Genomic DNA, 15,764 nt, shown 5'->3' with positions numbered 1-15,764 from the left:
TAAGAGTAATAAAATATTCCCCCAAGCATTAATACTCACTTCCATAGCTCCCCTTTTGATGAATCATTTGTATATAGTAGTCAAACTGATAACCAAGGCAATTTTTGATCTTCCCTCAGACCTTCCCATGACTTGTACATTATTAGAAAGTTAATGTAACAATATATGCTTATAACTACAATGGCTCTGTTACAAAACCTACTTTTCAGGGTTTAATATCTCATGTGTTTTAAACTACACTGGAATAAAATTTGGTTTCCAGCCCAGATGCACATTTGTTTTACAAAAAAATTATTCAAATAGGATTTATTTTTGATATAAAGATCAGCAAGAAAATTAATTTTTGAAGGATTTCTACTTTATTTGGCAAAAAAATAAATTCACAACGGTATCATTGAGGAAAAATAAACAATTCAATGCCTGAATTGGAAAAGTGGCCTTATTCTTTAGGAAAACAAACTCTCCATAGTATTTGGATTGGAGATCCAATTGCCAGATATTCATCACCTAGCTTTTTCTTCTGATACCACACAAATTCAGACATCCTTTTTGGGACTTTTGTGGTATTTTAGACATGTAGTCATAAGGCAGTTTATTTTTGTCCAGTCTATTTCTTTTCATTTCCATGATTTCATGCATTAGTTTTCCTAAATTGTGTGAGGGGGAAAAAGCCCTAAGTCATAATGTCAGAATGTTAATCATATTAACAATTTCAGGGTAAACAAGACTTTGTAAAACTTCAGTTTTATGTGTGACATTATTAAGCAAAGTGTGTTAGCATCCACCTTTTCTTTGTGGTTTCTTTCTTTCTTTCTTTCTTTCTTTCTTTTTATTTCTTTCTTTCTTTCTCTTTCTTTCTTTCTTTCTTTCTTTCTTTCTTTCTTTCTTTCTTTCTTTCTTTCTTTTTTACTTTAGGAAAAACTGTGGAGATAAACCAGGTGTTGCCATATACTACTGGTAGGGATAAGATTGATCACAGTAGAAATTATGCACACTAAGAGTTTTGTCATGTCTCAGACATATGGACATGCACAACTGAAAGGAGACTCCTGCAGTTGAGCCTTCCCTATGGATTCCCTGGGATTTTAGGTCCAGGTCTAAAGAAGTAAGCAGGTGTTGGAAGGACTTTATCTTCACTAATGTGCCAGCCAGCACATCTGAACAGGCACAATGATGTACATAATCTGCTACTCATAAGGGCCATGAGCTTATTTCCTATCTTCTGCTAGGCTAAAAAAGTCTTATGGCTGCATTTTCTCTGTGCTTCTCATCATTATATGTCATTCTTTACTGAGTGTAGGGATGGAATACAAAAGTCTGTCCTAAAGGAAAAACAGCATCTAATTGAACAGAAGAAAATGTATAATAATGTACACACCCAAGAAGTGGGGAGAATTAAAATTATCTCAGGAGAAATATTATAATTTCTTATGTTCCGTGTAGTTTGCTTTCTACAAAGCTGTTATTAAATACTTAAATAACAGCTTCTTGCTGTTGTTTAAGTTATGTAACTTAATGGTCAAAAAGGTTTCTCATCCTACTTTAAGCACAGATGTCAATCATCAAAGAAATTACTAAAGTAAGCTACCATCATATATGTATAACCGCGATGTTAACTCTGTCATGAAGATCAAAACCCAGGCAACTACTTGGATCACTAGTTGCTAGTATGGAAAAAACAGTTAACGGTATTGTTAACTTCCTTTTTCTCTGTCTCACAGCATCTGCCTCAAAAAAATATCTTTCATTTGAAAAAAATTCTTCAAAATAAACTAATAAGGTAGGCAGTGTACACCATGAGGTGAAGTCCTTTACTAAGTGAGTGGTTTTGACAGCAGTGTCATAGCTGATTTTTATTCCTCAATATGTTAAAGTAGACAAAACAATGCAAATAGTAAGACATGTATATTATTAATTTTAACAAAATATGTCAATAGTAAGTAGTAAACTGTGTCATGACACAAAGAAAAATAATGCAAAGTAAGGGAAACATGGTTGCTAGCCTATCAAATGTGGCTTGATCATCAGTCTGTGTCAGATTGCCAGTTGTGTCTGTGAATGAATCTTTTATTCTACAAAAATGGTCCTACCCTATAAACTACATTTCAATTTCAATATTTCAGACAGTCATATCATTGTTTTCAGTAGTGAGCATCACTTTTATAACATGCGATATTGCATAATACATTATTAAAGAGTAAAAATCACATTATTTCTTCTATATCATACACAATTAAAATACTTTTCTGTACATCATTTGGCCATCATTTTTGTTGCACAGTATGTTCCCAATTCTTGACTAGAACTAAGAACTTTACATTACACTCTGAAAGGGTTTTGAAAAGACAGTCCAGCATTCCTCTAACTGAAAGACTACTCTGAGAAGGACACACTCATAGGCAAATGTTGGAGCTGAGGTTTTTCTGGTGCTTAGGCCATATAAGCCATAGATCCATGGGCCCAAATTACACCCTACTTAGACCTTTTCCCCTACTTCCCTGCTTTCCCTGCTTTTTCCCCTGCCTCAGCTGCAGGATGACACAGGATCTGCAACAGTGAATCTATGCTTCTTGGGAATTCCTTTGCTTGTATCATGGGAATCCTGCCAGGTTGATTAAATCATCTCTAGTTCAGTGGAACAGTACAAAATTGCTGATAATGGGCATGAACCCACATCTATATTTGCTATGTATTTTCAATTTTATAATTTTCCTTGATATAAATAGAACATGTGTTAATAGTACCTGTCACTCCTTTATAGCTTTCTGCATAATAAGAAAGATCCACAAGAATAATAGGTGCCCTCTTGCATATTCATATGATAACCCTAAATGTTAGACACATAGTTAAAGAAAATCACACCAAAAAGGAATGAAACTTCCAAATATGGGATAGATTCTGACTGGCCCAGAAGAGTTGCATTATAAGAGGAACAGATCATAGATGGAGGACTTCATAAAAAGCGAAGCATTGAGATGTACTAAATATAATACATCTGGTTTAACTCCATATTTCAATTCCTTATTTACTTTATATCTAAAACCAAATGCTGATTTTATGTTGGTAAGTCAAAATGTCCAGCATCTCTGAGGGAGTTAGCAATCATACATTTACTGTTCTGCAGGCACAAGCATCATGCAACAAATTGCAGTTACACTTTTCTTCTGGATTCTGCTCATTATTCCGTCTCCTTCATGGACTTAGTATACCATTCTGCACAGTTTCTGTCAGCCATCATTTCAACAGGCTACAAATATATTTATTAATGAGCCTTTTTTTTTTTTTAACTGCATTGGTTAGAAAAGAGAGATAGACCATATTTAATCACTGAATTTTCATCTGTTACATATTCAAATATGATGCTGCTAGGCAAGAAATTGAAGTGTATCACTGAAAAAACGAACAATGAAATGTAAAAAGTGTCCCTGTTACACTGACTCTGCTCCTGCCGTGTCAATGGATGTCTTATTGTTAAATTCAATTAGAGCACTTTCTTCATTTCAGAGTGCTTTTGGAAATTCCACTAAAATTTTCAGTAGTATTCAAGAAGGTTTGCAAAGTATGTAGTGTATTTGTAATACCTGGTGATATAGTACAACAGTGAACTGCTCAGCTAATGTATGACTGGAATCTTGTATTCGCACGAGTGACTTGAAGAACAGAATGAGCCCCTCTAAACCTGGTGGACTGCCCATGATTTATACCAATTTAAATATAATTATAATTGTAACAGATGTTTTGTTTTAAATTAAACTGGTCTCTGTGGTTGTCTACCCTTTATAATTAGAACTTGTCTAACTGCGTTGGACACCATCTGCAAGGATTTAGTGCTAACTGTATGTATTGTGCATCCAGGGCTTTTCAGCATAGGGTGAATTCAACATATTACATCTTATTCTCAGGATGAATAATACCATCCTTTTGTTTTAAAACTTGCCAATTTCTCTTAAGCTATCATTCTTCAATATTTAATCAGCACAGATAAATGCATTTCATTTGGCCTTAACTATGTGTCACAATAAGAGAAGAGACAGGAAAGCTAATAAAATAAATTGGTTAAATTATCCAGAAGATAATGGTGCAGAATTTAGAATATGTAACTATATTTTTCAAAGTGGATGTTGATTTAGCCTGTGGCTCTCTGAAAGACACAATTTGTGAAGAAAAGCTGATAGGCAGCTTTAGTGGCTTGAAGAATTGGTGATTTTCTCTCAATTGTTTCCCTCAGTTGCTGTTTGTTTTGTTTATTACAGGATACTGTTCTGAAGACAATAGTGTGTAAGGGTTACATCTGGTGTGTGTTCAAAAACTAGTGGCTCAAAATGCCAAGGTGGGCTGATGTGAACTGTACTCTGAGAGCAGGCTTGGGGTAACAAATTGCCTTTGCATGAAGGTCCTGGCGTATAGAATCATTCACAAAGGTGGGTTGTCGAGGCAGAAGAGGTGAAACAAGGGTGATCACACGCGCTGGAAATTATTATTCCCCCACCTTGTTTCTTCCACCTTTGTTTTTCTTTTTTCAAGTCATTTAGTGACCTGAGGTGAAATGGACAGGAATTGACAGTATGCACGCTGCTGCTGGCAGCAGAGTCGCTGCAGTTGCTCCCTGAGCATGAAAGGAGGGAAAAAACGGAGAAAGAAACCCAACTGTTGTTCTCTAAACATAACATATGTAAAGATAATAGGTTTGCTTTAGTTGAAACCAACCCCTTTTTCCTGTAGGAATTATTTTCTCCCCACTGCAGTTCAGGAAAAGGAGAGATGATTTTTTGTCTCTCTCTCTCCCTCTCCTTGCCCACACAAAGAAAACGTGGGTTGATACCATTTTTATTGTTCTGCTGGGGTGGGTTTTAGACCTTGCATTAGCATATTGAATGTTTAATTGAATTCGGGGGCTGTGTTAATCATCTTGTTTTGTTTAGGGGTGGTTGGTGAAAGGTGCCAGCAAACGATCGCTTTGGCTTGGGGTTAGCGTGGTGCTGCCACCCCAAGAAAAAGAAATCGGGAAGGGGGAGGGAGCTAGGGAAAGGCGAGTTGACTGAGTGATGTCTGGAGGGCGAACTCGTGTGTCTCTTTGGTGATGTGTGCTGCTGTACTGAAATCCACCCCTCTGCTGGAGCTAAGGCAAGAGTTGGAGGCATCTGATGCTGCCGTTTCCAGGGTGAAATTTCTAAGGCTGATCACTAAAAACAACAATCAAAAACCCAAAAATCCTCAGCAAAAATAGCCGTCAGAACAGAAGATCCGGCATCTCCCGGTCCAACTGGCATAGCCCAGACAGGCGTTTGAGAACCATCTGCCTTTAAACTAGCCACACACACATAAGGGGGGGGGGTGGGGGGGTGGGGGGGGTGAAGACACTACAACTACCGACCACCACATTTTTTACAGAAGGGCCAGAAGCAGAGCCGGTAGAAAAAGAAAAAAAAAAAGAGAGAGAGAAAAAGCCTCCCCCTCTTCCCCCGATGAGTTTTTTGCAGTGCTCTGGTGAGGCTCGGAGGTGGCTGGCAGCGCAGGGGGCGGCTGCTGCCGCGACTGGCGGGGCTCCGCGCAGCGCAGCGCGCCGGGCTGTCAGCACCGCCGCGCCGGACAGCTCCGCGCCGCTCCGCGCAGCGCAGCGCAGCGCCGCTCCCTGCTCCCCGCTCCCCGCTCGGCTGCGCCGCGGGGGCGCCGCCGGGGCCGGTCCTGCCCCACAACAAGTACCTCTCTGCTGTCCGGAACTACACTACACTCTGATCGCGATTAAACTGCATTGTCTCCTCACGGAATTGGCCGTCAGGCGTAATTATCCCGATTTTTCCTCCCCCTCCCTCTCTCTCTCTCCTTTGCAGGAACGACTCTTTGGGAACCTGGTCCACCCAGGGATGTAAAACTGTGCTTACCGATGCATCCCATACGAAATGCTTATGTGATCGCCTCTCTACCTTCGCCATTTTGGCTCAGCAACCTAGAGAAATAGTAAGTAACAAAGGGGGAAAAAATACCCAGTTTTAATGCAAAAGGCAATAGGGGGGGGGCTGCGGGGGGTGGGGGGAGGTTGATCGAGCTTTCCTCTCAGGTATATTTCAGACGTTGCATTGAGGAAATGTTTTATATTGCAGGTAGGCAAACGTTAGTCTCCTGGTGTCTACAGTGTCTCAGAGAAATGAATTCCAGATTCTGTGATATAACTAAATCCTAGTGAAATTTGCACGTTCTTGAACTCTGAATTTTTCAGAGAAAGCCTTCTAATTGTGATGCAAATGTGTTGAAAACTTTTGTATTGAACAATTATCAACTTAACAAGCTTTTTAAAGGTTGCAAGCCTTTCCAGGGGAATGTAAAGGGCTTTATTATTGCTCTTGGTAGGAAAACCCTGGATACTGTAGTTAAACAGATTGCAGATCTGCATTGGACATTTTCAGCACAGATTTTCTGTGTAGTCTGTTGATATGATGTAAGAAAAATAATCAAGTTTTCATGAGAAAGAGGGGACATTAATTGTATAAGCAGGCACTCCCAGTATTATGGAATGTAAAAATAGCTAATAGTAAAAAGCAAATATTTGTGAAGTTATCCTGCTAAGGCACAATTTCATTTTCCTGGTTTTGGAAGTCTATGATCAGACTCTTTTTAATAGCAAAGTAGATCACTTTGGAACAAAGTAGCTGAAATAAAATGTTACTTTCTGCCTGAGATCTGGCCTAAAAGTACATCAGTCTTATCTCCTATTTGGGTGACAAAAGGTATCTTGATAAAATGTAATTTACAATAGATCCCCAAGGCTTTAAAAAGCATTTTGGTAAAGGAGGCACAGTATCCTTTCAAAGTTTTAGATTTAAATTTTTTCCATTTGTATTAGCAAATACCATGTCTATTTCAGAACATGAGCACTTACACACACGGAGGAAGAACCTTACCAGATATATGACAACGATAGTTTCTTTTACAGCAGGGAAAGCTAGTTTGTTTTCAAGGTCGTTTATTTATTTTCATTTTTTATTAATACACAGAGTGCAAATGAAATAATTCTAGATTTCCAGCTTCTTTACAGAAGGCTAATGATATTGTTGCCATAGATATCTTGCATTCCTTCTAGACAATCAGAGGCCCAAGGAAATTAAGTGTGTGAGAACAGTGGATTGAAGTCAAAGTTATTAAAAGTCAGAAAGTTTTGTAATTCTGCAACAAGCATGAATCAAATTCTGGGACAAATTAGTGGACGATCTTTAATATATTACCATGAAGCCAAGCTGTTTGTTTACCACACAATTTTAAATATTGCTGTTTCTCAAGGGAAATATATCTTTTAATTAATTTTAACTGGGAAGTAGTTTAAACTTGTGCTAATGTCGTAGTCTCCTATTACATTGTAATATTAGTACTTTCTTTATTTTTCAAAATATCATGCAGGTATTGTAAAGCATTTTAAAGCTCAAAGGCCTCTGAGGAATGTATCAATAATTAAACAGATCTCAGAGTTATGTATGGATCAGTTTTGGACTTAAGTTGATTTCTGCTTCATAAGTAAAATTACTGAAGCTATCTGTGACAGTGTGGCTGCTTTTATCATTTTGCTTTTGTTGCTTTTTTTCTTTTGAGTTGTTGTTTTAATTGCTGGAGGATGTTTTTTCTTCATGGTTGCCTGTTGTAACCTACAGATCATGGAATCAACTGGTACACCCTCAGTGACCTTAATAGTAGGCAGTGGTCTTTCATGCTTGGCCTTGATCACCCTAGCAGTTGTCTATGCAGCGCTATGGAGGTATGTAATGGATTGACAAAGCTGAATGTGAATACATAGTTATATTTAGTTGAATTAAAATTTAAAGAGAGCATTAGATGCAACATTTATTATTTGGAAAACAAAACAAAAAGCAAAATGTAGTGCATGTTTTGACACCTAAATTTGTTGATGTGACTGTTCAGTTTTAGTCTCTTGGCCTACTGGTGATGGTATAGCCTACGCTTTCCACTCTTCAGTGTGAATGGCATTGCTCTTTCAGTGGGGTAGTCATAGTGCTAATTAACATTTTACAGGAATCCTCTATATGATGTATTTCATGTGAGGCTTCTGGCCTATACCTTTGACTGCTTTTCCTCCATTTACATTTTAAAACAAAACTTCTATATCAAAGTGCCACATCAGTTATTGCAGATTTAGGGAGGTTCAGTCAACTGGTTTTGAGTTTATCCACTTCGGTTATAAGTTTCAATGAAGACCACAAAATGAAGTAGTCTCAAACAGTGTGGTGGTACATTCCGGTAACAGACTTTCTTTCCATCCTGAGTTTACTACACTAAAATATTATATTGACTTAAAAGTGCAATAGATATCTATGGAGAAAATGAATTTGAGAAGTGATGAGAAATAGCATGATGTCTTAGTTTAGAAGAAACAGAAAAGTAAGAGGAAAAGTCATGCAAAGCAATAAATATTTTTAAAAAGTGAACACGGGTTCTCATTTAACTTTTTTCCATAATAAAAGAAAAATAGTTTCTTATGCAAGTAAGAAGAAACACAAGGAGAAAATAATAATTTTTAGAGTAATGTAAAATCAACCAATAGAATTTTGCTTTTAGAAGCAGCTTGATAATTTTACACCCTTTTCTCTTTCACTCTCTTATGTAGCCACAGAGACTCACGGGATTAGACATATATATAAAATAAATATAGGATAACTAGTTACATAAGTTATAACAAAAAGAGAATAAGAATTATCAGTTCTTGTCTGTCAAAGCTAAGAATGAGAGTAGTTTAGGATATAATCCCATCTGAAGAATTACAGTGTTATTTTTGCACTCCCTGATATATTTAGTACTTGGATGGAAATACTGTCGTGCTCAGTGGAACTGGTCTTCTCCATTATTTAGATTAGATATAAGGAAGAAATTCTTCACCATGAGGGTGGTGAGACACTGGAACAGGTTGCCCAGAGAAGATGTGGATGTCCCATCATTGGAAGTGTTCAAGGTCAGATTGGATGGGCCTTTGAGCAACCTGATTTAGTGGAAGGTGTTCCTGCCCATGGCAGGGGGGTTGGAACTAGATGATCTTTAAGGTCCCTTCCAACCCAAACCAGTCTATGATTCTATGATTCTATGATTCTGGTAACTTCCAAGCGGAGAAAAAAATGTATGTGATGCGTTATGGACCTAGCGTGAGTTCTGCATCCAGCTGAAGAAAAGATAACTCATATAGATCTCGGTGTTCTATCAGTGAGACATTTTGAAAGTGTTATGACAACTGAGGGGCCTGTCATTTGAATCATTAAAATTTGCCTTCAACATGTTTCTCAAGAGCACATAGTAACCAACTATAGGGAGAAGATAGACACTGAAACTTATAGGTATATATGCTTGTTTTTATGAATCTAAGGGTAGGGAGAAATTTGATATTTTGACCCTATATCTGTATTTATATTTTGGAACACCACCTTCCCTTTGAATGGCAGGGCCTGTTTAGAAGTGTTATGAGGTAGAGGTATTCTGGTCTGAAGAAGGCTGTGTGAGCATTCTTTTATGGTTGATTGATTTGATCCCTCCAACTGAAAATTCAAACTGAAAAATAAGTTCAGTGTCAGTCAAATATTCACCCTTGCCTTGCCTTGCCTTGCCTTGCCTTGCCTTGCCTTCCCTTCCTTCCCTTCATCAATAGTGGGCTGGCAGAAAAACTAAAAACTTCCTAGCCTAAGTCAATGCTATGAGCTCCTGCTTGCACTGTATTTACTCAACCACTAAGATCCTTTATAGTCTAGATACTCAGTGTTGGGAACTGGCCCAGATGAATCAATAGTTAAGAAGTTAGGAAGCAGCAGCATACTGACTGTGTACACAAAGGCACTACTAGACTTTCTGTATTTGTTTGCAAACACATAGAACTAGCCTTTAACAACATTGTTATAATTTAAGGAAAAATGTGGATTTTGGTATCAGGATTGTTCTGTCTTCTTAACTAAAAAATGTAATGCTGTATTACTTATTTGATAGCTGAGCAAAAAGGACTACAATTTATTTCATGTCCAAAGCTCAGCATTTCTGATGGGTTTAGCACCCTTTGTTATGACATCCTTAGGGTGTCAGCTATGGGTGTGCAGCTCAGGAGGAGACAGCAATATTAACTAAGCTCCAGGGAGAAGCATATAGTATAGGTCATAGAATATATAAACATATGACATGGTCTTCAGAGGAACTGAGCACCCTTAACTTTCATTTACTTTAGTAGTCAACATTTACTCTGTTAGCAGCTCTGAAAATCAAGTTAGTAAGGTACTTCACTTGAAACCATAATCATTCTCTTTCTGTCCTGTAGCATATAAAAGGCTGTCTGTAGAAAAATGGGAACATTTGCATCTTGTAAGGAAATAGGTGATAAGAGGACTTGACTTTTTCATCCTAAGCTTACTTGTAAAATGAATATAATAAGTTTGCAAGAGAGAGTGTGTGATACTCATTGGTATAATTTAATTTTCTGTATAAACTTAGCTATTTTTTAGCATCAGGTCTTATGAACATGAAGATATTACTGTATTATTGTTTCTTCATACAAATTATTTTGTAAATGTGGTGGAATTTCAAGATTAATGTTATCGTTACCCCCATAACTTGTTTCAAAATGCGCTGCCATAGTTTCCTCAACCAACCTGGATCTTATTTATGCATTGTAGACCAGATCTTCTGTTTATGTAAATCGCCATCTTTTTGCTGAAGTTAATTATTGTGAGTGGTCTATGCCAGCTGTGGATATTCCCAGGGATGAGCAGAGAGCATACGAAGTTCCTGACACGAATGCATGCAAACCCGTTATTATCAGTATGGTGTTGGAACAGTGTTGTCAGCACTTTTTAAAAGAAGCATTGACAGATTATTTTTAAAATATACCAAGATACTAAGAGGGAATTGCAGAATACCTATCAAAATATCATAGTTCTTATGTTTGTAATGTGATAGATCCCTGATACTCTTTTTGAGCACTTGAAAGAGAGTGCTTAACTTTCAGAGTATCTCCAATATTTAATGCAAGAATTGCATCAAAGCTTTGTATGACTTACTAGTTATTTCCCTTTTAGAAAAGTTGTACCCTCTCTTTGTTTATTTGAACAGGTACATCAGATCTGAGAGGTCAATAATTCTAATCAATTTCTGCCTGTCTATTATCTCATCAAATATCCTTATCCTGGTTGGACAAACTCAGACGCATAACAAGGTATGATGATGGATTGTATTAAATTTGCACTTAAACATTGATCTCTTTGTTTATTTGTATTTATCTTAAAATAATTACATCCATTTAGTCCTATACTCATAGGACATGGCATTTTTGGTAAAATATTAACAGACAAGGGAAAATATTTACCGTGTTTCATAGTCTTTTTTTCCCCGTCCAAAAATCCCTTTTGGTATTGTTCCCTCTGGATAAGCTGTGTTCTCTGTGGTAGACTTGTATGTTTTATAACTAAATTTCAAAGCAAAAAAGTTCAAAGAATCAACATCAAAAGCACAAATTCGGGTTCATTATAATAGTTGTAATAGGATTGTGCTACAGTGTTTTTCTCTTTTTATTAACACACTGGTACTCGAAAGGCAAGTAGAAATTGCTTAGAAGTCAGAGTACTACTTTTGAAAATGTGCAGAAACAGACATCATAACAAGCTATAGAACTGTTAAATCTCTGAATGATGTAGCTGTAAGAAAGTAATAACCCTCCATACCTTACTTAGTGAGATATTGCTCATTTATTGCTAATCTGTTCTCAGACTCTTTCTGAACATAATTGTCATTTGTCCCTCTCCTGTAGAGCGGGGCTATGTCAGTGTTTTGAGGCATCAGCCAGTGCCTAGAGATGCTAGGCAACTTTCAGAAGTGACAATAAGTGGTTGCTTAAAATTAACTATAGCTACATGATAGCTTGGAATAGAAAATAGGATGTATTTGGTGAATAGGGCAGTATGTGATAGAATGTGGTTAAGTTTTGGAGTGGACAAATATCTGTAAAGTAGTTCTGTATCCCACTGTGTTAAACTACTTAATGCACTGCTCATCCTAATTTCTCCAATATCTAATGAAATATGTCCATCATCTGCTATAGGATAACTGGTGTTTCTACAACACACCTATAATGAATCATTTATTCTTTTTAAATGACTGCTTAGAAATTTAGCTCCCAGAAGCCTCATAAATTGAATGTAAGTCACATAACTGTACTTTTTAAAACATACCCAAAACATAGTCATTTCCAACACATAATTTAACAAAATTATTAAAATCAAGATATTAACATGCTTTAAAGTTTTGCAAATATGTAGGCGTACAAACGAACAAAATGTGAATTTGCAGAAGAAGCCCATGTGACTCGCACAGATTTTATTCAGGGGAAAAAAATTCAGAAATGTGCAAGCAACTTCAGAGTGCCAGAGTGCAGAAGAAAGATTAAGCCTCTCTAGAATTTCAGCACTAACATGCATAGTCATATACACTATTTTATTATGTATTGCAAGAAGAAATATGGTTCAGTAGCTGAAAGTTCCTCTGTATATTGCCACTGTGGAATCAGGGTTTGAGGGCATCAGAATGACTTGTGCTTGATAACATGCTCCCTAGGTATGCCGGCAGCCTTTCTCTGATGCTTGACTCGGGGAACTCTGAACTAAAACACACCCTTAATCCAGTTTCTGTCTTTTAATCTCAGTCTCCTTGAGCTCCCTCACTTCTTCGTGAACTCCTGAAAGTACAGAGATATTACATTGACTTATTTCTGAGAACAGCAGATCCTAAAAATGGAGGTGTTCAGAGGAAATAATTGACGGAAAAAACAACACATCATACAGTTTACATTTTGAATATATGGCCTGAAAAATTACTCTAAAATACCACTATTTACTACACTTGTCTTCTTTTTGAGTCCACATCTTGCTTTTGATACATGTACCATGTGGGAGCTTCTAGCCAGGGAGTACCTCTAATGGATCAAAGGCAGAATACATTTTTTATACCGAGGAAGATACTCCTTTTTACAGACCAAAAATCTTTTTATCACTATGTCCACTGATATGTGAATATATTGTGGCTCCAAGAGGCTAGCCTGTGAATGTGCCATCAACAAAATGGCCAGCTAAAATCAGTGTTTAGCAAAAGCTTATTTAAATTAAAGCAATCAGATCCAGGCATGACGTCAGTATGTTTGTAAATAGGGATGTGTTTTGGCATCAGATATGTTTGAATTCAAGTTCTGAATTTTTTATTTTCAAAGATCATGTATGAACAGAAGAAGCCAGTGTTTGATTTTTAGTCCATAGAACTAGATTACAATACTGACATCTGTAGGAAAAATTATGTTTTCATTTTGCTGAGCTGGAAAATGAAATCTGTAAATGGGAACTTCAGAAAGAAAACCAGGTCCTTACCTATGGTTTAAGATGAAAAACATTTTAGATTTGTTTCTGAGATTTTGTTATTTACTAGCAATCAAACCATTTGGGTTTTTAGTGTTTGTTTGAAAATTTTGGGAGAAGCCTTGGGAATATGTCATCAAGGCAATGATTCAAGTCAGCAGAAATTGTTTCCTGAATAAAGGCTGAGGTGGTGGTTTATGTTTTATGGCAAGAAGATGAGATGAGGTTTTTTAATGTATCAGAGAAAATTTGAGAAATATGATATGCCAGGTTTGAGAGTTTGTTTACTCTGTTCCGTTCTCATTCTTATGTTCATACTATTCTCATATTATCGAGGCACGTAGTTAATGTCCATATGATGGTGCTGATAGTCACAAAGTTGAGGAATGCCCCTTTTTTCCATGTTTTAGTTTGGCTTTGCTTCTGAGTTTAACTTGTCCCCAGCTCTATATTTGTGTATATTCCCTTTGAGAATAGGTGCTTGTAAATGTTGTCAAAGCTGAATTCCAGTTTGAAGTTGAACAGTGTGTAAATTAAGCATACGGAAGATGTATTTATAACAAAGAGCATATTGTCAGTCTGTTTGCAGTTTGTGGTTTTCTCTATCTGCATTAAACACTTCACCAACTACTTTTATTCATTTCAATGCTATTCCATCTCCAGGAAATTTCTGTGGTTCATTTTAGTATGCCCATTGACATCTGTGACAAAGAAAAAAATATTGAGTCTCTTGGTCTGGATAAGTGCAGGTTTTCTGTTATTTTCTTTCTGGTTTGTGTAAATCATAGATACTTAACATGTTAGGTTTAGCTCTACTCTTTGAAGGCTGAGTATATCCTCCACGTTTTTATAAAAGCTTATTTTCATGAAGACGAAGTGAGTTTGAATATTGCACTCTCTTTGGTTCAGCTAAGTTCTGCCTTTTTTCAGTAAAAGCAATCATGGTGTTTCCCACAGGCAGAAATGGACGAAATATTTACAGAGGACATGTAGAAGTAGTTTAAAATCTTTCAAGCTACCATAGCTTTTCCATTTCTAATATTCCCTGTTTAAAAGTGATTTTTTTCACCAGTTACAGTAACTCGAGGATACCAACATTAGAGCAGAGGTCTAGGTCATGGGGCTTTTTGGCTTGTTTGAGAAAAGTTCGGGATGGGGGGGCATGGAGGGGAGTATGGTTTCTCTTGGAATATTTGGGTTGGGATAGCAAAAAAGCCTTTTGTCAACAGAAAAGCCTTGCTCTTTTATTCCTTCTCAGCCAAACGCGGTGTGCATTTTATTGAAGGATACAGCTGAGAAATGTTCTGCTTTTTTCAGTATGTTTCCCCAAACCTTTCAAAATGCAGAACTTTATTCAAAGCCTTCTTAATGTTCCAGACTGTGTAAGAGATTTCTGTTTTGTCAGATCCTTTTTTGAAATACAGGTAATCTGAAGGCTGAATTTACAATAATATTATGAAATAAATTATGGATCTTGTTTAAATATACTCGGTGTTATACTAGGTATGAGAAGCATATTAATTTACTTCGGTATTTCTTTCTGTCTCTTGTTTTCGTTTCCGTCTTATATGTTAGCCACATAATTATACTTAGATTTGAGGGTATGCAATTGATATAGTGGAAATAACCCTTTGAGAGCCGAACTTTATTGTAACATTGAAATTAAGTCTCCTGAATTACGGAAGGGTAACACTTTTCATGTATAACCTAACTGCTCAAACATCTGTTATTTCAGAAATACTATGAGATGTCTCTAACGTCTACAAAAGCATCACGTATTTACTTCAAATATACTGACAGTTTTCTTTGAGGGAATAACTATCAGTGATTTGTAGGTTTCACTGTAATGTAACTCTTGCTATATTATGTTTCCTAATGTTCTTCTTGCTATCAAGAAAAAAGGTTGTATTTCATCTATGTGTGGACCTTCAACGCTTAAGCTATAAATCTTTACTATGCTTCTGATCCCATTTAATGAATAGATTCTCTACCCCCAATAAGTTATTGATTAATATTATGTGGATTTTTTCATAAATTCTCTTTCCTTTTGCATTCATTCAGAAAATACCTTGGTTTTTTCACAGTTCTGCCTAAATAAAAACACATTAGCCGTTTGATGTAAACAATTCTTGTTTACCTATTTTTCCTGTGAAGAAAACAAAGATGAATACAATTTAAAATTAACCACAGAATTCATTATACATGTGGGCAAAAGTTAATTATTTTCTGTATTATCTATTTCTGAGTGTACTTAAGAGTTCATTGCTGAAGTTTGGGTCACTTCCTAGAAACAGGCTTATATTTAGAAATGTCATAAGACTCTGTACATTTTGTTAGCCATAGTCAGGTTTACGTGTGCCTACCAAGGGAAGAACAGGGAAGATGTTAAGGCAC

General features: G+C 36.6%; 1 protein-coding gene across 1 annotated transcript in view; it reads left to right on the top strand.

The window, feature by feature from the left end:
* The window catches only part of ADGRB3 (adhesion G protein-coupled receptor B3), a 465,172-nt gene that overhangs the window by 357,950 nt on the left and 91,458 nt on the right, over window positions 1-15,764 (top strand). The window contains exons 16-18 of the mRNA XM_059832344.1: window positions 5,832-5,958; window positions 7,641-7,744; window positions 11,083-11,185. Of these exons, the coding sequence (XP_059688327.1) occupies window positions 5,832-5,958; window positions 7,641-7,744; window positions 11,083-11,185 (334 nt within the window). The remainder of the gene's footprint in view (window positions 1-5,831; window positions 5,959-7,640; window positions 7,745-11,082; window positions 11,186-15,764) is intronic.

Source organism: Gavia stellata, chromosome 2 (genome assembly GCF_030936135.1).
Source record: "Gavia stellata isolate bGavSte3 chromosome 2, bGavSte3.hap2, whole genome shotgun sequence".
NCBI lineage: Eukaryota > Metazoa > Chordata > Aves > Gaviiformes > Gaviidae > Gavia > Gavia stellata.
Note: the sequence above shows the minus strand (reverse complement) of the source record. Positions and strands in the feature narration are given on the sequence as shown.